Source organism: Ictalurus punctatus, chromosome 23 (genome assembly GCF_001660625.3).
Source record: "Ictalurus punctatus breed USDA103 chromosome 23, Coco_2.0, whole genome shotgun sequence".
NCBI lineage: Eukaryota > Metazoa > Chordata > Actinopteri > Siluriformes > Ictaluridae > Ictalurus > Ictalurus punctatus.
Genome location: NC_030438.2, coordinates 1,452,721 through 1,477,500, shown reverse-complemented (window position 1 = coordinate 1,477,500; position 24,780 = coordinate 1,452,721). Strand labels below are relative to the sequence as shown.

At 41.7% G+C, this 24,780-nt stretch overlaps 1 protein-coding gene across 1 annotated transcript in view; it reads right to left on the bottom strand.

The window, feature by feature from the left end:
* The window catches only part of bcl2a (BCL2 apoptosis regulator a), a 60,461-nt gene extending 35,881 nt beyond the window's left edge, over window positions 1-24,580 (bottom strand). The window contains exon 1 of the mRNA XM_017453640.3: window positions 22,890-24,580. Coding sequence (XP_017309129.1) covers window positions 22,890-23,369 — 480 coding nt within the window. The 5' untranslated portion in view covers window positions 23,370-24,580. The remainder of the gene's footprint in view (window positions 1-22,889) is intronic.
* Between the last annotated feature and the right edge of the window lie 200 nt (window positions 24,581-24,780).

Sequence of the window (24,780 nt, the reverse complement as noted above, 5' to 3'; positions counted from 1 at the left end):
TATTTTGGTGCCACGAATGAATCACCAGTAGCTGCAGCCAAGCAGAGAATGTTAACCCTTTCTGTACCAGTATTATTGCCTTTCTTGTTATGCAGGGTTTTAGCTCTCTCAGAGATGCATGGGGAAAATACCAGTATGAACAACATGCTGTTTATTCTGAGATCTGCTTTTCCTGATGAATTTCATGTAAAAGCACAAATTCACTAAGAGATGAGCAAAGATTTATGAGAACCCAAAGGTTCTGCAGCCCATGCTGCAAACAAGTCAGTTCGTTGATGTAGGGAAAATCCAGACGACATAAAATGGCTTGAAGTGATCTGATAGGTAAACAGGGGGCTGTTCCGAACCAGTAAGATCTAATGTGTTCATGGCTAGACTTTTTTCAAGGCTAGGCATCCCAGATGGCAGAAATAGCTTTAATTGGTGTTTATACAGAATGTGGGGAAAACTGAGCTGAAAATGCCAAGCAGTGCGAGAGGCATCACCATGTGCCATGGGGGCAGCTCATAAAACCCAGAGAGAATTCTACCACATTTCGACTGGCAAAACGAAAGAAAGAAAGCCTGAGCGAAAGCAGCAGGGAAGGCTTGCTTCCTGACAGCTCTGTCGCCACCATAAGCCATTCCAGTAGGGGTTACATTCTTTCACTCTTTCAACCAAGCTCACATGCCAGTGCGTGGAAAAGGAAGGGGGCGAGAGAGAGGGACTGAAAAGCTCAGATAAACGAATGACACAGACAAAAGCAGCCACACACAGCCACCAAGTGCTGCAGCACTGAGGAAATGTTGGACGTTGAAATGGGGGGATAAGCGGCAAGACAGTTAGAGAAAGAAACGGGAAGAGAGACGGAAAGAGAAAGTTGAACCCCAGCTCACAGACTCTGCGTGGGTGGTGACCATGCGGCGGCAGAGATATACACACTCTCTCTCACACACACACACACACACACACACACACACACACACACACACACACACACCCTTTCCCAACTCGGCCCCACAAGAGGGAAAAAGAGAAGGAAAACATTTTTCCAGCATTAGCTCACAGACTGGAAGAGAAGGGGCCCTTCTGGAAGTGCTTTTGCCAAAACGTCCTCTCTTTCTCTCCTAGCCCTGCTGCTCTATAATCAGCTCCCTCCCTCTCCACCCCCAGCTTCCCCCAACGCCCACACCACCCTAATACCACACACACACACACACACACATGCTCCCACTTCTTTTTCCCCTCATGTGACAATGGAGACAACAGAAAGGGTTCAATGACCTTTATTTTTTCTCTCTTTCCTCCTCCTCTTTCTTTATCAGCTGATCTCACCCTGTCTCAGGAAGAACTATGAGTGGAATGTGGTAACGTGGGCGTGAGACAATCTTGCATTGTTGTCCTCAGGGTAACATGTAGGTAAAAGACTGGCACAAAAGCCTGGGAAAAATGATGACATAATAGTGATGGGCTCTCTGTGTGGTTGCAAACAAATCCAGTAGTCATCTTTAGCAGGTATTATGTATTACTGAGTAGTGCCACTGGACTGCCCCTGTCCACAGCAACCGCAGCTAATTCTGCTTTACAGAGAACAGGGAATTTAAAGGCAACACTCTCAGGTGAAATCCACACAGCTAACTGGTGTGTCATATCAGCGGTGTAACTGTAACAACAATGTCTCAGTGTTGTGCTCACAATTATCTGTAGGCTCTAACAAGCTGTCCAAATGCCAGAGAAGCCAATTAGTGAGAAAAGCAGTGCTTCCCCCCCCAAAGTTATCTATCTAAACTGAAGAATAACACCAACATGCTCCAAGGTCCTGGTTCTTCTCCACACTCTATCTACGATCGACTCGATAAATCCTCGATAAAGCAGCAATGTGCAAGGGGCCGTGGCAATAACTGCGACCTTCTAATCATATAAAAACTTTGCAATGAATCATTTATCCTAACATGCTCTCCTTTTATTTGCATTCTTTTTCCAATCTGCTAAGCAAAACCCAGTGATGACACTGCACGATCCACTGCATTCAATAAGGAAAGGAACAAAAATAGGCTAGATGTAATGAATAAAATCAAAGCGCGTGCTTTTGCACAACCATAGTTCCCAAAAAGTTGTGACACTGTGTAGAATGTAAATAAAAACAGAACGCAATGATTTGCAAATCTCATAAACCCATATTTTATTCACAGTAGAAGGTGGTACATATATCAAATGCTGGTTAAAGCTCTATCATGCAAAGAAGAAGCCCTACGTGAACATGATCCAGAAATGCCGCCGTCTTCTCTGAGCCAAAGCTCATTTAAAATGGACTGAGGCAAAGTGGAAAACCGCTCTGTGCTCAGACAAAACGAAATTTGAAATTCTTTTTAGAAACCATGGACGCCGCATCCTCTAAAGCGGCGGTTCTCAAACTTTTGTAGCTAAAGATAGATATAGATAGATTTTTTTTTTTTTGCTTTTGTACTTTTTTAATTAATTTTCATAACTTTTATGATTTTTTTAAAATAACATGATTTTTCTAAAACAATATAACAGGCAGGCGTGGAAAATGATCGATCAAAAATGTCTCTGAACACTATAATTACTCTGAACAAGAGAACTAGGTTGTAATAACGTGGACTATTTTACATGTAAAAGATGCTGCATTAGATTCGTCTTGTATTCTAAAAACATATGAATTACGTAAATCGGGACGTAAGGGACGTCTCGTTAACCCTGACGTTGTCTGAGAGCCGGAGATTTAACACTCACTGAACAGAGCAGACGCAGAGAGAGGTGTGAGTGCAGCGGGGAAGCAAGACCTCGCGCTTGCAGTACTGGAAGTGGTGGACAGTACTGGCAACATTTGGAAAGTTGCAAAGGTTTGTCCAAAAAGTCGCTAGATATGTCACTAGGCGCCTTTGTTTTGCGAAAAAGACGCTAAAGGGGTCTGAAAAGTTTAAAAAGGTCTGCACTGACGGCTAGATAAAAGGCAGGCTAAGCTCCGCCTCTCCCCAGGATCAAAGAAAATACAGATGGAGAAGGAACACGGTTTTTCCATTTATGCACATTCTATTTGAAAAGCAATAAAATACACAGAGTACCCAAATGATGCCCTGTCTGTGTTTTTTTTCTTTTTTTCTTGAAAACAATTTGTGCCCCCCTTCCGTACTCTTTTCAGTAAAAAGATTTAGCATACTTTTCCAGCCTTTTACTGCCCCCCGTCCCAACTTATTTGGGACATGTTGCGGCCATCAAATTCAAAATTACCTTCTTTTTTCCTTAAAATGGTCCATTTCCTCAGTTTAAACATGTGACATGTTGTCTATGTCCTGTTGTGAATCACATGTGGGTTTATGAGATTTGCAAATCAATGCATTCGGTTATTATTTACATTTTACACATCATCCCAACTTTTTTGGAATTGGGGTTGCAGAAAAACAATTGTCGTCACCCTGAAGTTGAATATTTTCCAACAGCAGAATGTCCTGAAGTGTTTTATTCCTCTCGTACCACGACAATTTGCCAACGACTGCAATTTTTTCATTTATTAAAAGAGTGGCATACCGTGCTTCGTAACCATTTAGAGTTACATCCACAAGTTCCTGCTATCACTTACAGCGCATTATAGCAGCTACCACCATCTGCTCCCTCACCTCTCTCGTGAAGTTAATCAAACAAGAAATGCAGCTCTTCACTTCATGGGGATACCAGAAAAGGCACGGTCCTCTGTCCCGACGACAGCGCTGACACCCAAGATTCCTTTCGTACTTTCATTCTCTTTTTTTTTTTTCCAGATGGCCTTTAAGAATGTCTTTCTAAGACAAAAGAAGAACGTACTGAAATCATTCTCATGGCTGGATCGGGAAGCCGTCGCAAGGTCGCGATGGACTTTAAAAGGAAACATGGTGAGCACGTCGCACACAAGACTGTTACCAAACTTAACAAATTCAAAAAGACTGGACGTGCCGCAGACCAACCGGGAAGTGGATGCCCATGATCATCCACTGGCAAAGATACAACCAATGTGGTGCTGGCAAACATGGTCCCCTATGTATGGAGACTTCTGCGACACCCTTTATATGGTTTTCTTTGTTAAATAACAGCATGTTTTTTATTCGATTTTTAAGTCCCTGTGCACTAAATGTTACTATAGGAACAATAACGTATTACGCAATGCGATTCGTCACTCAGGGCGAACAGTAGCGAACAGCAGACGGTGAGTGTTTCTTTCTTGATTTTTATTTGAAACTAGTTTTTAGCATCAGCTGTCGGATACAAGCTGTAACTGCGCTTCCTTATCACTATGAGCTGCACTGCTAGATTAGAGCAGATTCAGGTCAGTCATATTCTGTTTCGGTCATTCACCCTATTAGACTTTTTTGTTTAGGCGTGCTCAGCACTCGTTAAGAACTATATTAGCATGCCTGTCACTGGTAACCACAGCAAAACTGATTCGTCACTCAGGGCGAACAGTAGCTGCTCAGAGATTCTTTCTTGATTTTTAGTTTGAACTAGTTTTATTACTGGCTGCCAGATAGAAGCCATAACTGTGCTCCCACGTTGCACCTCGACTATGCGCACTTTGCTTCTCTGGAACTCTTAAGATTAAAAATCTTGTACGGGAGCACTACCTGTATCTGCTCTCCGCTCGATACATCGCTTTGCTCGTGTTTCCTCATTTGTAAGTCGCTCTGGTTAAAAGCGTCCGCTAAAAGAATAAATGTAAACGTCGAAAGAATGTATTAATATAAACCTGGGAGTTGAATTACAGATGGCATTACTGTCAGACCTGCTGTTGTAGAAAATGAATTAATGCCTTTCAACAGCATTATGGTATAAATTATGTGTCATTGTTCTCATTGAAAAAGTATATAGCTCGGTTCTGAGCGGGTCTAACTCCGTTCGGTTTTGGACGACACGACTTTAAACCTTTTAAGACATATTTTAAAGCTGAGGACACACTTACAGAAAGCAGTTGATTAGGTTGGGTGAGTCAAGATTTTCCACGAAACAGTTACAGTCGGTTGCAACAGTCATTCAGAGAAGAGCATTTTTGCATTTTTTCCATACAAAACAATCACATGATACGAATAAAAACATTTCTTTTGCTTTGAATGAAAACTAAGCTCAGAGGTTTGTTTTTACTTAACCATAGATTCCAGTTGTTGGGTGATTTGGCATGCCCTGTGAGGCCCTGACTGCTGGGCTGGATCTCTGACTTGGTTCTCCTTTTGTAGGGGGAATACCAAAGGGGACTTTTGGCTAGCTACAAAACATGGCACAAACTACAATGGGGATTTTTACCTTTGCATTCATTTGCATTCTCGTCAAAACAGTATTTTTGGCCCCTTTTTCCGTTTGGCTCAAAATCTAGTTTTGAAACCGTCAAACATATTTCGAAAAAAGGCATGCAGACATAGTAGGAGTTCATTTAAACTTTCAGGATGAGTGTCGAGCGCCGCAAAGTTTTGATGCAGAAAAATCCCGAGCATTCTTTATAGATGAAATCGTAGCTAAAGTTAATGATAAATGTAATTGAAAACCAGGAAACGCATTCCATTCTAGTTCGATTGAATACAAACTTCTATGCAGCGATCCCAGAGATCGGCAGTCCACCGATACATGGAACAATGATGTGATAGATGTATTACGGATTGTGATGTCTATGTCTTGTAGCAGTCAATAGGAGGAAGTAGAATTAAAAAGGCATGTGAGCTTGCGTCATTTGAACTTGACGTGACATCAAGGTTTGCAAGGTCCGCAAGTATTCTCCATTCTCCAAGCTTGCTCCTCACAGTCTTAAGGCCTTGTTTCATGCGCTCACCGTGTCATGCACGTGGTAGTTGGGCGAACTCCATGATACGCTACCGAGCCATTGATCGGTTGTGTCCATCAAGCCATGTCCAAGCAGTTTTACTCCAAGCATCATATTGATAATGGTTTCTCTTGCAGGATAAACTCGTCACCTGTAACCCTCGATTTATTTAATGGTCCACCTGTGTATTATAATCTTTTCCTTTTCTCTTTGCAATTTTGGAACAAAATAATCCCCTCTTCCTGTTTCTCAAGTTCTGTGATTTGGTTGATGTACTTTCTACAACAACCTGCGGTGCCATCGTTTATGCTGTCAGGGCTATGCAGTGGGCAATCTTCTTTCTGTAGTCATGGAAATTCTCATGATATTTTAAAGTACCACCTGAAGTACTGGAGCACTTGTCCTGAATATGAACCTGCAAGGAGTATGCAGGCTTGCAAATTCACAAGGGTGGTTTTGTCTTGATGCAACACTCGCAGATCTCGTCTCGCCATGAAGTGAGCCAAGATTCAGCAGAGTTCCCAACTGTAAAGTCCTGAGCAAGCTACTAACTGGTTCATGGTTCTGAAGAATTTTAGTTAGCAAAAAAGAGACAAGCCAGAATAGCCTGTATTAGTGTATTTGGAATAGTATAACAGTATGTCTTGATTATAAACTTCATACAATCATGACACATAAAACACCAACTATACCTCTAGACAGTGAGTTCAGACCACAGGATGTCTTTTTTTTTTTTCCTCTCTCTCTCTCTCTCTCTCTCTCTCTCATTGTCTTACCCTGACTCTTCAGCCCTCTGCTTCTGATCAGCATGCAGACTGGGAATTGGGTATGGGGCGCTGTGGAAGAAGAAAAAATTGAAGACGCGAGGGAGGCTGTGAAAGTGAAGGAGTGAAGAACTCCTTCAGGCTTCTTGCATTCTAAATCCCCTCATGTTCACTCTCAAGCCTTACTTTTCATTCCTCTGCTGCTGCTGTATGTGTCCGAGTTGATTTTGGTGCACGTCTGCAAAGGTCCTGTGTATTCACAGGCCTCTATTATATAAACACATCGCTTCATAAGAGAGAGCGTGCATGCATACACTGGTATTTTTGGCCAGGGGTATTTGAGCCGGTGCAGCAGTGCGAGAGCATCCCAAACGAATATGTGCACGGCCACTCCCAACCTCCAGCCACATCAGTGACTCCAGGGACTGGTTCAGCACCAAGTCGATGCCCGCAAAGCATTCTGGGCCTCGTTTGTAGCTGGCTGTCATTGTATGATCACATTAACCACAAAACCACTAATATCAAGCAGGAATAGCATAACCATTTGTCATTTGCCGTTGACCAAACCTTGAGAGCTGCAGCTTAATGCTGCTTCATTTCCTTAAGTAAATCCAACCCTTCATGTTTTAGTTCCCAATATTATGTTACCTAGTGACCATAAACATGAGGCGAGGCAATGATTTCTTTTTTTTTTTTTAAAGCTCTTTCACAAACCGACTCAAATATTTCAACCACGGCACATGCATCAGAAATGTGCCTTCAGCATGAAAAAGAATGCGAGAACTTTACTGGCCTTACTTGAAACAACTTGGATTAACTCCAGGAAATTGTGCCAGTTGTTTATTGCTGCTGCTATCCATGTCTAGACGTTGAATTTCTCTCAACAGCAAGGGAAACAAAAAGTTAGGCTTCAACACTGACAAAGTTCAACCCCTAAACCATTTTAAAACATGCCCAAGCTAACTATCCAGAAAATGTGCTGCGGACAACGGAAGGTTCGCTCAATAACAAGACGGACAATAAATTGGGACCTTGGTGTAAAGACTCTGACTAAGAAGGATATGATATGTTTGATACTGTACTGAAACAGTAGAGGTGCCGACAGCAGAAATGTGACGCTGCTCAGTCAAACCTTCCCAGCCTTCTTAAATGTCTTTAAATAATGTGCACCATCACAATGGAAGGTAGGTGGGAGTGTATGGCACACCCATTCCTCTTGCTTGAAGAGCAGATTGTGCGAGTCGTTGATTTGGTCTGCTTGTCACAGAGAAAGTCTGAGCTTGTCTCCAGACTCCCAAACATCACGCTACAAAGGAATGTGACAGTGTGCCTCTTTCATCTTCTCTCATTACACCGGTGAGGCCTGTGCACTTCAATCCCCATCTGCCATCATCAAAGCGCCCAGTTGAGCCAAGGGAGGAGGTGCCATGAGCCAGTTGAGCTGCCTGAGCCCACACTGCCACCTATTTACATGCTTAAGAGGCTTCTCTCCTAGGCTGACATATCCCAAAACAAGTGTATGAAAACTCTTTTTGGTGCAGGGATATGGAACTTTGTGGAAACTTCTGGCTCAGAAGAGGATACCTACCAACAGGAAGTGGAGGCAAGTTATTTGTCGGAGCATGATTTCAGAGAATTGGCGACAAGCTGACAATCTGTTCTGGTCATTTTATTTTCCAAGAGAATGATTTATTAGCTGCCACATTCTAAGTCATCATCAGGTATAAAAGTTAAGATAATCCACAGGTTGCTGCTACTCTGAAAGATGACGTTAATCCACACTGAAACATACAGCAAGAAGAAAACAAGGCGTCCACTAAAGCCTCGTGTCAGGATGCTGCACTTCCCCAAGCACTGTTTGGCCTGTTGAGAATGTTGTTCGTTGCACAAAGGAACACACTTTGGAGATTCATGAATAGGGGACAGTATAGTATACCGCGTGAGACAGTCTTTGCTACATTACAGGGGGTGGAGCTGGACCCGATTCAGCTCCTCCTATAATCTTAACCCCTAACCCAAGCAGTGCTCTTCAACACAGAACACCACAGTTAAAAAAAGCATTTATCCAGGCTGAAACACACTAATTTGTCTTGACGCCCCCGCACTTTTGTTTTGACTCTGCCCAGGTAGGAGGAACTGGACCAGGTCCAACCCCATCCCCCAGACTTTTGATTCTGCAGTGAAGTGTACTTACCTCACACAAATTCAGAGTTATATTAAAGTTTATGTAGGCATACAAGCCAAGATGGACAACTGGCAGCCTATGCAATAATCCTATATCGTCATACTTCTTCCCTTGTATTAACTCCTTAATAAATTCCCGCGGTAACAAACAGTCGATCCGCCCCTAGGCTTTTCACTGTATCCCATCAGTTTCCTGCTCAATGATGAAGACTTATTCTTAGGAAACCACTCCTGTACATTTCTGTTAGAACAAATAAGGTTAGGTGGTACATTGGCACAGCAGGTAGTGAGAGATCCTTCTGGTTATTGTCACAGTTTTTCGTGGTCTTCCTGTGTCTGCATACGTTTACTCCAAATTCCTTCCTACCTCCCAAAGACATGCCAGTAAGTGTACTGGCTACTTCAAACTGGTGCCCACTGCAACCGTAACACAAGGTACACAAGGTCTCCATTGCAATCTGACTGCATTTACTCCTTGTTGGAGATTACCCATCTACTAATATCAGAGTCTACGCACCTACACTGTTCTGCGTTCATACATTCTCAAAGTATTTAGTTTTTTTGGATAAGGTGTTTTTGGGTTACAGAGGTGTGATCGCGGCTGAACTCAGAAGTTACAGGTGTCCGCAGAGCACTCAGGAAGTGTTAGGGTTCCCTAACCCTAAGCTGCGTTCTTCCACCATGGCATACGTTAGGCCCACAGAGCACTGTTGATTCCACCTGACACAGTAAAGAGATGGTCGATCGTAGGTCCTTCTAGATGCGAGTCGTCTTTCTAGATAGAAATTCAGTAAAAGCACTAAATTGTCGAGTGTTGCTTGAGCTCAGACATTACAAACTCCTATAGATGCAACTCCTGGTGCATTTTCTCTTTTCTCAGACCCGATGGTCCTTTCAGAATCTATGTACATAATGTTTCCACTTCCCTCATCCTCAATCAATCCTGTGAATAATTTTTCCTCGCAAAGAATTAACCTAAAGCACATAATTAGATTTATCCAAGCTTGGTTCTCCCATATCTGGCATCAGCATGGTGCAGGCTTCACATTATCAGGAAATAACGGCTTATTAGCATTCACTGGAGGTTACTGAGCTTGATCACTGTTCGTCTGACTCACTATGTTAATCAGAGTACAAGCTCACAGACAAACAGCAGGCTGGCAATAAAAAAAACCAAAAGCTGCATCTGAGCCTAGACTTGGTTAAAGGGAATTACCATAACAACATATTTTACCCCAGCAGAACCATGTCCTCAGGAAACAGCATGGTGTGAACATGTATAATAAAAATTAAAAAAAAAGATGGACAGACATGGTTTTCTAGGATGGACAGAAGCGGAGATTGCAGGGCCTGCAGTGCCAGGTACAAAAAGCATGGCAGATGGCAGACGAAACAGCCAGGGTCAACACAGAGGTACTGAAAAGAGGGACGTTTGGCTCAAGCCCCTTAATGCTTTACAAGTCTCAATGGATCTGCTTTCACCAGACAAAACAGCACCAGCAGTGGTGGAAAGCTGAACACGATCTTCTCCAATCCACAAACAGAAGAGCGTTTTACATTATTAGTATAATGACTGTTGAAGCAAAACAAAAAGTGTTAATGGAAACTCAGGTAGTATTTTCCTTATTTCTAAAATGCACTTCAGGGTTGAGGAGTTCATCTATATTTGACTAACCCAAAGGTCACTGAACAGGTTATGGGAGAAAAAAAAGAAAAAAAAAAAAAAAAAATTTCTCCTCTTCAGTAACTCCCAAATATTAATGAACAGCAGGGTAAGCTTCACTATCTTGAACCAGTTCCACTGTAATGTTTTGGAGGTTTATGCCCTTTACAGATATATTATGGAAAATAAACTGTGCCTCATGTGTTTCAGTACCAAATTTCTTGGACTAAAGTTCCTCTGTGGAAAGGCAGCTATTAAGAGTGCCCTCTTACTAATGTGATTATTGGCTTTACAGAGTACTGATTCATAACAGTCTGTGTATTCCTGTTTCGCTTAAAAACTTGGCTGACCATGGTATGACAATCTTGTTGGTGGTTTTGGTGTTTTATTTGGCTTTTATTTCCAATGTCACAATGTTACAGATATACAATGTTACAGATATACCTCTACAGTCCAGACACAGAACACTGCATATATGCACATATGCCCATTTACTCCACAGCACTGTTGAATGCTGTATTCTGATTGGTCAGTAGGTGTTTGATTTTATATGTGTGTATATATATATATATATATATATATATATATATATATATATATATATATATATATATATATATATATATATATACACATCATATTTATTTATTTACTTTCATAACAGCGCCTCTGATAGTACTTACAGCCGCAAGGTTTATATGCATGTACTCATTCTAATATGTTATCGTTTCTATAGTAAGAAACTATGCAGGCAGGTACTCCACATTAGCCTTTTTTTTTTTAAATGTACTGTATAATTGTTGATATGATAAGATTTCTGCAAGGAGACATTTACTCAGCATTTTTGGAAGAAGTCAGTGTCAGCAGTTTGTAACTCTCAGAGGTAAAGCTGTAAATTTCAGCGTTCAGACACAGGCAGGTCCTCGGGACGGATCTTCAGGCCTGCTGGTTTCTAAGTATCCCGACAAGCTTATTATGTCTTACTGAACTTCAAGAGAGAAATAAAGCGAAATAGAAGCTAGTGAGAGAACGACTGTTAGTATCTGTTTATAACATGTTATAAACTTTCTTTTTTTTTGGCTCACGTTTCACATCATTAAAAATTTACTATAAATGGATAAAAGGTATGCTGTTATTTAATAGATCAATTGTCAACTTGGGCAGATTGCCAGGTATACTCCTACCTGGGAGCCTATTAACAAGCATTTTTGGGCTTAGCGCAAAGAAGACACTGGTTAACAACCCAATGGAAGGGAAAGTAGGATAAGGCTAACACAAATAAAAATAGAAAATAGACTGTTGCCAGAATGCATCTAAGGGAGAGAAGAAATCCATACAATGCTCCCAGGCTAATTCCATTAGCGATCCCCCGACGTGCCTACACAAAATCCAACATCTTAAGACTCAAGCAGCAAAAGACACCAAAGCTTAGCCGTGTATTTACGCAGCTATATGGTTTGATTTCCACTTTGTGCCTAAATACAGGCCCGTTTGCTTTTCTTTGAGTGAGACTTTGCAAGAGTGTTACTTCCTTTGTGTGATGGTGTATTTTTTCTTTGTCTCTCTCTCTTTCTTTTTCTTTCTGTCTCTCGTTCTTTTGTGTGCGTGCGCAATGGAGGAATGTGGATTTACTGTAAAATGCGTCTATGAGCCAACTGTCAAGGCTGACAACTTTTGTGTAGGAGGTTGAATTGGGCATCTCAAAAAAAGCACCATTCTATCAGGATTTTTTATTTTTATTTTTTCAAAATAATCCAGATTTCCCTTTGTCTGTCCGACAGTTTACGCCAAAGCTACATGGCAGAATAAGAGAGGGAGTCCCCTTTTTCATAAAGGTACCAGAAATGTTTTTTGTTCCATACTGTATTATTCAGGACAGAAGACTAAGCTCCAAGATAAAACACTGTTCCTAACTTTTATATACATATATAACAAAAATACGCTGAACAGGATGTGTATACGCTGCCAGGAGAGAGATACTTGTTGATGTGTGCAGCGGAGCCTTTGGCACAGTTTGTCCCAGTGTCCATGTGAGCAAACCTCAGTTCTGTGGAGAAATGATGATTATGTCATTAACCTAAAGCATTTAGGCTGAGAGCCACTTGCCACAATTCTCCAAGCCAAATGAATTCCCTGCTCTGGGAATCAGGACCACAGATATGTGTTGCTTTGCTCCTCGTCTGTCGTTAATGTCAGCGCTTCACTTTGAGATTCTGACGGAAAAGAACAGCAAGTACAGTCATTAAGCACAGATCAGAACCCACACACTGGAACTGTGAGGAAAACAGGGTTGCAGCATCAAAAAGGAATGAAGCTCAAAACTAATACAAAGCCCTTCTGATCACAGCACAGTAAGTCATGCTGGACAATCATCAGCAATCCAAAAAAAAAAAAAAAAAAAAACACCCCTCAAGCCACCACTCATACACATACTTGATTTAATTAGGATGCACTTCAGTTACCTGTGATCATGGACACACAGTTCTAATAACCGTCAAATCTGCTTTAGCTGCTTCACAGGAAGAAAGTGGTACCAGGTCCGCCATCTTCCTTACGTACTGTATAGCTGAATTAAAACCTTCCTGTATCAACCACTTTGTTGTAGAACTCATAAAACATCTCTAATCCGCATTTACCGCGTGTCCAAAAATATTTCCGTACAAATGTACGCTTTTAAACTCAAAGTTAATGGTTCAGTTATTCAAAGCGACGCACATTATTGAGTAACTATTATGAATTATTCGGTTACTACAGTGAAAACAACATAAAATGTTACGAGGGCGAGGAATACGAGTATGAGAAATTTAAGCACGGGCGTTCAAGGCGTTTCTGTATGATGGCCCGGATAATGTTTGTCCGTACCAGTATTAGTCAAAAACAACAGAAGCAACAACTACATCATCTAAATCGACCTTATCAGATATGAAGATTACACGCCGAATAATATCAAAAATATGTACGGAGACAAAGGGACATTCCCAGCCACTTTCTACGCACGGCTTTGACCTGTTCAGAGAACTTGATGACTAACATATAAAAAAGACCTAGGGGCATTTCATTTTAACTCGAAAAGTTTTTTTTTTTTTTTCTTCTGATTAATCACTGGTTTCGCTGATGTAGACTGAGAGGCAAATAAAATATAAAGCAAGAACATGCGCGTGTTGGGTTTTTTTTTGATGTGTATGTTTTGGGACATGGTGGGTCATATCTGTAGTTGTGGGTGTGTTTTTTCCCCACACTCAGCTCTCACTTTTCGCTCAGTCTGTCTCTCACGTCCAATTTGTCCTCTCTGTTTCTGTCTCTGATCTACAACATGAACCCGTTTGTGGAAATTACGGGTGTGCTTTCACATATGCAGTGCTTAGTCAGCTTGAATCGGACCCTGGTGGGTTTTCCCCGTTGGTGCGGTTTGTTTACGCATGTACAAACCCAGTCGTCACACTCAGGAGCGGACCGAAACGACCGTATCGATTTCGCTCCGATTCAGATTCAGCAAATGGGACAATGTGACAAAATTGGTGTGAAAGCACCCTAATACATCATTTAGGCAGGTTCTTTTAAACTGGACCAATTTATGAACCGAATGAAATCGCCTCCATCAAGTAAATATGCACGTGTCTCACGTGAGATTACACGACGCTCTAGACGCATTCTGCACTTAGCAGGGAATCCTCACCCTCCTTCCCTGCTCATATTAACCTATCAGATCAATCCTGCACCACACACCTTCTCTAAATCAAGGCATCTACAACACTATGCAGATCTTTGATAACCAATCAGCTTTTAGATCTCTCAGTGCTGTACCTTGCCCCCTGGAGAAACCGGCACTCCCTGTGAGCATCTGGGCAGGAAAAGGCAAAAACAAACATCCCCCTTTTATCACCCATCCTGGCTATCTCTCATATCTTGACTCATTTTTTCCTTTTTCTCGTCTCAATCCACTTTTTTGTCTCGTCTCATTTTCCTGTGCTGTACTATGTTCAATCGGCCTTCACACCCAGAGCCAGCTATCTGAACGCGCAGCAGGTTTGTTTGCGGTGATTAATATCAAACTGTCAGAAAGGACAAAAAGACAACAACAAAAAAAAAGAGCCCCCATCCTTTCTTTCATTTTCTTTGAGTCTGTGTTTTTTTTTTTCGCCCCAAACCTACTGGCTTTGGTGTCTACATGGCTTTCACAAACAATGTCACTTGAAAGGAGCAAGTGAAACGCGTACTGGAAAATTAATAGCTATGCACCGACAGCGCTTCTGAAGTGTTTCGCTGTCTTTTGGTAAACGCGCCAACACAACACCCACCCAAATAAAAAAGGTGCAGGTGGGGTCAAATGTGCCTCAAAGGCGAGGAGCCAGCAGTTCTACTGTACAGAGACACACACACACACACACATGCAACAGGAACACAGGAACCACAGGTGTGCTGTGTGTGGGCTGAGCACCTACGCATTTGTAGCCTGACTAAACAAACTTCAATACAGGTGGCACCGCTGTGTTTTCGTCTGAATGGCTATGCAGAGATTTCTGAACTACAGCTGATTTGGTAAACAGCATCTGGTGATTTTTTTTTTTTTTTGGACGTTCACAGATTTTACATTGATGTCTTAGTGGTCCGGTTATTTTTCTCCCTTTTTTCACATTGATTTAACTGGGGAATTTACATCAAACACCGCACATATGAGTTGCATCCTGGGAAAACCCTTCATGTAGTGAATTATTGACATTTTCTACTTTCTACTGAACTGACATGTTTCTCGTTTTCATTTGCCTCAACCAGAAGTACAGTTATAGCATTTGAAAATTGGGTTATTCCCAAAAGTGTAAAATCACCTTCACTCAACTGATCACATTTTACGCCGACACTGGTAATGAAATAATCGCTCATCAATTCAGTTCTGTTTACTAAATATCCTGTAATTCATTTCTTCCATCCATCCATCCATCTTCTATACCGCTTATCCTTCCTTCAGGAGCCTATCCCAGGGAGCATCGGGCACAAGGCGGGGTACACCCTGGACAGGGTTAATTAATTTCTTTTTATTAGATAATTAAAGCATTGTAAAACTATGTCCACTGTCATCTGTACAGCACATGTAAGCGCTCTTCTCTGTTTCGATGATGTGACGGTGCAGGAGCATCATGTACATTTTAACAGCTGGTATCTCAGGCTTCGACTGTAACTGGTTCGGCTCAGGGACATTTCGCTATGGCATTTAGCTATCCACCAACTTTATCTAATCATGACATTTGAGTGGTGAGCTAGGTTTAGACATCCATAAGCAAACTGACTGCATTTTTAACAGGTGCCTTATCCAACATGATCCTGCAGGCAAAAAGCCGAGGCAAGGTTGGAGGTAGCCAAAAAAAAAAAAAAAAAAAAAAAAAAAACATTTCAATTTCAAACATTAAAAAAAAAAAAACAACACAATGAGTTGTGTTTTGATCAAAACATGTAACTTTTGGCTATTTTCCAGAATTTACCCCAGCAACATCCAATGAGTTTTCCCAGGCCACCTCATATGTACGAGATTTTGGCCCCTGCAGAAACAATGTAAGAAACTAATGCATGGTATTAACATGGGAGAAGGAAAGTCCTAAGGTAAATCTATAACCATGGACAGAATGGAAACACACTTTAATCTTTGTTTATCTCCAGGGGGCACGGAATAAACAGAGCTGCTAATTCTTATTGTTGATTGTGAATGAGTAGAAGGAGTTACGATGCAGCAAACCGCCCACTGAACGGCCTGTAGACCCCCCAACACGCAGTTTAACAACCTGGCAATTACAAGAACAGTAACCGGTCATTTGTTGAAAGGGGAAACAAAGTAAAGTAGACAAACTACCTCAAAGCAGCAAGTGTACTAATGAGACCCCAAGTAAAGACCATTACAACTCAGAACTCACAAGCAGTGTTTACTAAGGTTTACGAGACATACATTTTTGGTTATACCGTAGCTCGTTCTCTTTATTAAACTCCTACACAGTTCAGGTACTTCCAGTGACTATGAACTTTATGGAGAAAGTACAAAGGAAGAGAAGACTGTTTGGATTCAAACTTTTGTTTGTCATGACAGAAGACACTGCCATTGTCATTCCTTGTTCATGATTAAGTGTTGCGCTATTGCAGAGAATCCACAGAAAAGTCTCTATTTCAAAAGACTCTGCGACAACATAACAAGGAATAGATGTGGGGTGATGGGAACCTTTTCTGAAAAGGATACAGGGAAATGTTTTTTAGAGAACCACTGCGCCATTTTAACTAAAGATCTATTAAACTGAAGGCGTCTAAAACAAAATCTTACACCACCATGAATTTCATGCTGGTTCGTCCAAGCAGATTTATACTGGATAGTGCTGGTGCTGGTTTTGCAGCGTGGTCTTGCAAAGCATTGGACTAGAAAAATCTGACATGGTTGCACTGGCGCATTACTCTGGTCATGCTAGTGAACAGCTATGCTTGTCTAAGCTGTTTTTTCAGCATGGTCAGGAGTCTGTATGCCTCTTTGAACTCGAGCCTTGTTCAACAGAGATGTGGCCTAAATGCAGAGTTTCAAAGGAAGCTCTTCCATTAAAGCCTTTTGTGGCCAAAGTGGACCACATGGTGAACTTCTTGTGCAAGTATTTTATCCATCCAAACCTGCTCTTGTGCAAAAAAAACAAAACAAAACAAAACAAAAAAAACAGTAGAGACACGATTTTCCTAAATGTGATTGACGTACTAAGAAAGCGACGACCGCTCAATCACAAACCTGAACTACTCCGAACCTGTCATAGGAGTGAAAGGTTCATGCGTGTTCTCATGGATCTGAACATTTTGTGATGGTTTATTGCTAGATCTGAAGAATCTAAAATACAACAAAAGGTGCACACACCCAACACACTGTAATTGGGCTCAGGTGCAGGACAGCAAAAATAACAATATGGGGGTGGGGGGGGGGGGGGGGGGTGTGATGTATACACACTGAATTTACAGCTCCAAACCACTTTTCATTGAAAGTGCAACGTTTCGACCATCAGGACTTCATCAGGCACAGCACCCATGGGGAATAAAATACAACAGCAGGTAATCAAATTAATCAGACTCAGACTCCAAAAGACGTGACAATCAATTCAAATCATGTGACACACACACACACTAATATATATATATATATATATATATATATATATATATATATATATATATATATATATAAACAAAACAATCCTCATAAGGACAACCTCTGCAGGAACATGTTAAATATTTCACTCTCTTACTCATAAGCTAAAATATATTATAAAGCACTATCAGAAATATAACAATGTCTTTATTATTAAAAACTACACCTTTGATAACAGCAGATGAAGCGACACATAAATCACTATAGAAAAGGCTTAGTATCAAAATCCTCATTCAGCCTTAATGGTGACAAAGTATTTAAAGTATAAATCCAAAAACACTCCCTTTGTAACAGTTTCTTCTCACAATCACCTCCTCTTAAGGGTTTTCTTAACCTTCTCCATACCTATATGTATTTCAAAGCACTAACATTACGAGCAGCTTGTCTGAAACGTGACGCTACAGGGCTGCGCATATCTCAAGTCATTCCTGATGGCGCTGGTGAGTAAACAGACTACCGAACAACTTGAGTCAGGATTTGAAGAAAATGGAGATTCAACTTGGTGAAAATGTGACAAAAAGTAAGTTGACAGAACTAAAAATAGATCTTGAAGTCCAACGTGCTGAGTTTTCTAAGGAGATCAGAGCGATCAAGCGTACAGAGTTTGCAAGGGACAATGATGACTATCAACATGGGAGGGTATATTTTTGGAAGGATGGCAAACCGGATTCAAATACTTTTCATCGTAGCCGTGTGGCTCCCGGGGTTTCTCACAGGCGCCGACAACCTGGAGACAATGGATCATGGGCCTCCTTATACCGTCGAGGAGTAGAAATTCGTCCGTAGACACTTATTGTGGAATTTGATGTAAAATATTTACTTAAGGACAAGAGATAATATAAAGTCTACAATAATGTCAAAAATGGAGAGGGATGCTTTGCTTGATGTTAGTAAAGACAGTACTGTTCCAGTGTGTCCTGCAGGTAAAGGTGGTGCTATTGTACTCCAACGAGCTTCAGACTATGAAAAGGAAATTCGTAGACAACTGGATGAACATGTTTTTTTTTTATGAACGCTTTACCTGCTACCAACAAACTAAAAACGTGTCTTCATTCTACGTTTTCGAAAAGGGTGAATTTAGTAAAAACGAGTGTGGATTTCTTAAAGTAGATTTTCCAGTTACACCCATTAGGCTATATACACGTTGCCTAAAGTTCATAAAGGCCTTCACACTCCTTTGAAGGGTCGATCTATAGTGAGTGGTTTTGGCAGTCTCACTGAGAATATTTCTTCCTGTGTGGACTTTGTTATCAAACCGTTTGTACCTACTTTGCCACCTTACGTTAGAGATTCCATGGATTTTACTGAATCATTATATGGTGTTGACGTCCCTGTTGATTATGTCCTCCTTCTTACTTTTGATGTTCAGAGCCCATATGCTAGCATCCCTCATACTGATGGTTTACTGGCTTTAGAACATTTTTTTAAAACAAAGATCAACTGATGCGAAACCTAGTAAAAATGATTTCACTTTAAATCCTTCAGATTCAAATCATTCAAATCCTTTCTTTCCCGAGATTTCGCTTCATAAATGGTACACTGATGATATTTTTATGACAACGAAGGCCACACCTGCAGAGTTGATGCCGTTTTCGAGTTGTCTTAATTCAAGGACTGAGAATGTGAGAATGTTTGCTATGGAATGTGATAGAGCGAGTGTCAGCTTTCTTGATGTTAAGGTATATATTTGCGACGGGAAGATTTATACCAATTTGTGATTGTGAGAAGAAACTGTTACAAAGGGAGTGTTTTTGGGGTTTATACTTTAAATACTTTGTCACCATTAAGGCTGAATGAGGATTTTGATACTAAGCCTTTTCTATAGTGATTTGTGTGTCGCTTCATCTGCTGTTATCAAAGGTGTAGTTTTTAATAATAAAGACACTGTTAATATATTTTAGCTTATGAGTAAGAGAGTGAAATATTTAATAACATATTCCTGCAGATAAACAATAAAATTGTTATTTTATTTGTGTGCGCGCGTCACATGATTTGAATCGATTGTCACGTGTTTCGGAGTGTGAGCTTAATTAAGGTGATTACCTGCTTCTATAAAGACTTGTAATTCATTCCCCATGGGTGCTGTGCCTGATGAAGAGCTGATGGTAGAAACGTTGTGCTTTCAATAAAAAGTGGTTTGGAGCTGTAAATTCAGCATGCGGACATCGCGCTTCTTTCTTCCTCATGGCTAGATTTGTCACAAGAACTAGGATTTCAAAAACACTTCGAAGTCAGCTGTTCTCATTTACAAGAATCATTTGTACATTAAATCACTTTATCCTGGTCAGGGTTGCAGTGAAACCAGAGCTTAGTCCAGGAACACATGAGACAGGAATACACCCTAGCTGGGACCATGCACAGAAAGTTTCACACCTAGGACCAGTTTAGAGTAGCTGGTCTACCAACCAGCATGTTTTTAGAAAGAAACCTGGGAACCCCAAGGAACTCCAGGTCCATACAGACAGCAACTAAGCAGACTGAGGTCAGGATTGAACCAGAGACCCTGGAGCTGTGAAAGACTACCCTCTGTTCCACCAGGACACCTTTACACGAATCATATTATTAAATAAATAAATAAAATAAAATAAAATAAAAATCAGTGACAGTCAATTCAGTTCAATTATTTCCGTTGTTTTATCAAAACTGACATGATTCACCACTACAGTGAGAATTCCTGCTTCTTGCTCCATATAAATACAGGTTTTTCAAAGTCTTCAGAAACTCAACTGCATGCCAGATTCAATCGGAAAAAGAACCAAAATAAGATGAAGGTCTTGATCACGTGTTTGGTAGAAAGGGAGCCTCAGCAGGGTGTCAGGAAGAAGAGCAATGAAAAAAAAAGCAGCAGAATCGTGTGCAGTATTCTCCACATACTGAGTAATTATTCCATATGCGTTTATCCCTGTATTTAATCACATTAATTCAAATACGAGCCAGTTTAGGAATGAACAAGGGGTCCTATGTACACTTTTTGAGAGAACACAATCATTCAGGAGCATTTATGTTTTCGCCCATTTTATATATTCATATTATGATGTAAATGCTTTGTGGGAAATCATAAGCAGTCAGGATCTTTTTTTTTTTCCCCACCAAGAGTACACATATTGTGATGATTTAGTCTCTGTATACACTTTTGTTTGTTAGCGAGGACACGTGACACTCATTAAAGCTGTGTAAACGGTTGGGATTATTAAAGCCACCAGTTTATTGATCTGATAGTGGTCGCTGTGTGAGTGACAGGGGTTGAGTGATGACTTAAGACTAATTAATATAAAAACACAACATACAGGGACCATGGATGAAATACACTGACAGGAAACGATAAAGATACCTATTTAAGAAATCCAATATTAGAGGAAAGAATACAGAAATACACATGACTTGGTCTTAGTGCAAGAAATAATCAAACGGATGCCACATTGAGGAAAAAAAAAAAGAAATGTGGAGAGGCAAATTTAAAGACACAAAAAATACAACATACAATCTTTGTGCAAAATAATTCCCTCTGCAATATTGAAGGTGAAACGTAAGCATGATTTTCTTGACAAAATGGACTAACCATGGATCGCCTCTGGCCAAGGGAGTAGCTGCATTGTGAATAATGCAAACATGAATTAAAACATCATTAACGTACTGCCAAGCTAACTGCTTCCTAAAAACACTGTCTCATAAACACACCCCTCGATACACACATGCATTCATATGCTGTATACATTCCATCACATGTAATAAGATTTATTTCTTTTCATGTCATTCGTAAACGGTAGACGGTTAGGTTAAGATTGACAGTGAGAAATACAGCAGATGATGTGGCATGGCTGAGTGGTCATTTCCCTCAGCTCTGACTCACTATTCAACCCATCATGTCAGAAAGGCTTTTTACTCCATCTCAGAGTAACCTGCAGCAGATGTGTTAAGTAATGACCGCCATTAATTTTGCCCCAGTCCATCCGCAGCCCAGACAGGAATAATGGTCCCACTGGGCCACCACCCTCCCACCTGATCGCTCTCAGCCAAAAATAAAAACAAAAAACTAGGCTAACCTAAGCGGAATCTAGACTGTACCATCCCCGATGCTCGTGCCACGGTGATATTAAAGACGTGCAGGAATAAAACATCCTGAACGCAACACGGCGTGTAAATTACAACACTGGATTCAAGATTTTATTTAGGATAAGAAACCGGCACAGCGAGTTTCTGAGGGATGCTTGTGTGTGCAGCCAGATACTGGTTAAAATTTCCTCTTTTCATGTAAAAGTGTACGAAGCTGTGATGGGCTGCTTCAATTTGAGCTGTAAATTATTCAGCGCACAAGCACTGCAGTGCAGGAACCAGCAGGCTGTAGAAAGAGATCTGCACACCCCCATACCCCTACTAACGAAAGAAGAAGAAGAAGAAGAAGAAGAAGAAGAAGAAGAAGAAGAAGAAGAGGAAGAAACTTCATTCCTCGCATATTTGAGTTAAGATAGTTATGCTTAAGATGGTTAACCTATACCAGTGTGAAATCTCATACTATTGACTACAAAATCTCACACTGTTGACTTTGGTGTGCCGTTTCGGTAGATTTGCGATCATGTCTGAAAGCACAGTGAAGAATATTCAGCACACTAATGCAATTCTACAACACACTGCTCAGTAGCTCAGTGTGATGATGATCAATTATGCAAAAACTGATAAGCCTTGATAGATGGTGCGTGGCTGGTGTCGCCACCTCACAGCTTCAGGGTCAACTAGTTCGAGCCCGAACTTATGTTACAATGTTTCAGACTGTATGGAGTTTCACAAGTCCTCCGCATGTTACCGTGGGTTTCCACAGGGTTCGCCGGTTTCCCCCCGTCGCCCAAAAACCTGCATGTAGGTGGACTAGCTATTCTAACTGTCCCCTTTGGGTGTGAATGAGTGTGTGAGTGTGTGCATGGTGCACTGTGATGGTTACAGAAAATGAATGAATGAATGAATGAATGAATGAATGAGTTGATGTCCAGAAAGCAAAGCGCTTATTTTCATAAAGAATAGTGGACTAGGCTATAAGTGCCAAATGATTATTTACGGTTACAGCGGATGGATCTCGAATCGAGAGAGCACTCCTGACGGAACATGTGCATAAGGAGGAGCACGTGGAACTGAAAGCTTGATTTCCCATTCCCCCCACCCCACACACACACGGAGGTTGTTAGTGCGCATGCGCGTATGGAATAGGCACACGCACCGTTTCTAAGAGACTATTATTACAACAGTGTAAATGTAAATTGAAGTATTGTGCATTAAAAAAAAAGAAAGAAAGAAAGAAAGAAAGAAAGAAAGAAAAAGAAACGCATTTAGATTTGCGTGTGCACTTACCCAGCCTCCATTGTCCCGAATCCAGTTCTGCAATGGCCCGTTCAGGTAATCCGTCATCCAACTTGCTATGTTGTCCACCTGGGACGCCATCTCCTGGTTCACGCTCTCCACGCACAGGGTGCTCCCGAACTCGAAGAAGACCACGATGCGGCCCCAGTTCACGCCGTCCCGGAACAGCTCCTCGATGACGGCGGTGAAGCGGCGCTGCGCGGTGCTCGGGGTAAAGTGCAGCTGGTCCGACATGGCCGCGAAGTCGCGCTGGTACGTCCGCTCGATCTCATCGCCGGCCTCCCGGAGAACGCGGTGCAGCGGTAAGACGGCGCGCGGCCTGCGATCCACAACTTCCGCCGGCGGCTCCCTCAATCCGTCGCCTTCCTCTGCTCCAGCGCGGAACTCCCACACGTAGCCTCGCTTCAAAAGTTTGTGATACAGATACTTCTCAACGATATCCCGATTATCATAGGGACTTTGGTTTGCCATTTTTTTTGTTTGTTTGTTTGGTTTTTTGTTTGTTTTTTTTAAACGCCGTGAATCGAGCTGACGCGCAATGCGTAATGTCAGAGGGTCACTCGGAACGCATCTCAGAAACAACCTGAAAACTGTCTGTCGCGGAGCAAAACCTCAAAACCAACACGAGATCCATTTTCACGCCGGTCACATCTGTCTCGCGCGTCGATCTTCTTACGATCCCGCCGGGCCCTGGCGGCGACTGCGTGGAGCATGAGGATGAGAGCGCTGTTCCACGAAAGCGAACGCGAGATCCCGAAGTTGTGCGGCGCAAAGCTGCGGCTGATGAGAAGGCGCGCTTTTGCGGCGGGACCACCGCGAGCTTCTGTGCGCGAGCGTCCGCCTCGATCGCAGCGCGCGAGCACGGAACGCCCCCTTTTTTTTTTTTTTTTTCCTTCTTCTTCTTCTTTCTCTTTTTTTTTTCTTTTCACCGAGCAAAGTTGCAGCTCATTCAGGCGCTGCTCCAACGCGTCGCTCGTACGTCCGCGCAAATGCGCAATGGTGGTGGGGTGTTTTTTCTTCTTCTTCTTCTTCTTCTTCTTCTTCTTCTTTCCTCCTTCGGATTTTCAAGCTGGAAATATGATCCTCAATAAATAAGAATAAGAATAAGAATAATAGCTAATAATAAATACGCGCGCGCGCGGCGGAAATCAATTTCCCCTGCGTTTGAATTTCATGCGCATTGGCGTCACCCTAAAAAAAAAAAAAAAAAAAAAAAAGACGGAAGAGAAATCGGTATGAAGTGCACGCTCGCGCTCCACTTTTATCTTTTACCCCCTCTATCAGCAATTCCAGCATTTGTCAGTAGAACGCTAACATCACGCTATGAAGATCCCGACAGTGCTGCTGAATTGAAGCTTCGCTCATTCAATCTCTGTGTGTGTGTGTGTGTGTGTGTGTGTGTGTAATTGGAGACGCTGTGAACGCGCAGGCTGTTGCTCCTAAGGGCCGGCACTTCCTCTACGTCACCCATTCAATCTTTCTCAGTGGTTACTGGCTGCGGCCAAATCCCAAACGGCCTCGTACTCATTCAAAGTGCACTAGAAACGGTACGGAATACTTACAGCCGAATACAGCGCACTACTTATTCATTATGGTGCTATTTAGAGCTGTCAGGACGATGGTTTGCTATACGCACAGCCTTTGACCCATCAGTGAACATGGATGGCTGTAGGCCTGTTGATTCGTATGCGTTTTTTTTTTTTTTTTTTTTTCTTTCTTCTCCTCCTTTTCTATTTATAGCCTGGTGTGTGTGTGTGTGTGTGTGTATATAGTCACGTTTTAATGTGCGGCGCTTCCCAAATTTGAATCGCAGAGCCTCGAATAGTTTAACTTGCAAATAGGGCAGGATAAACATATTGTGCGCACTGAAATAGCCAACTGC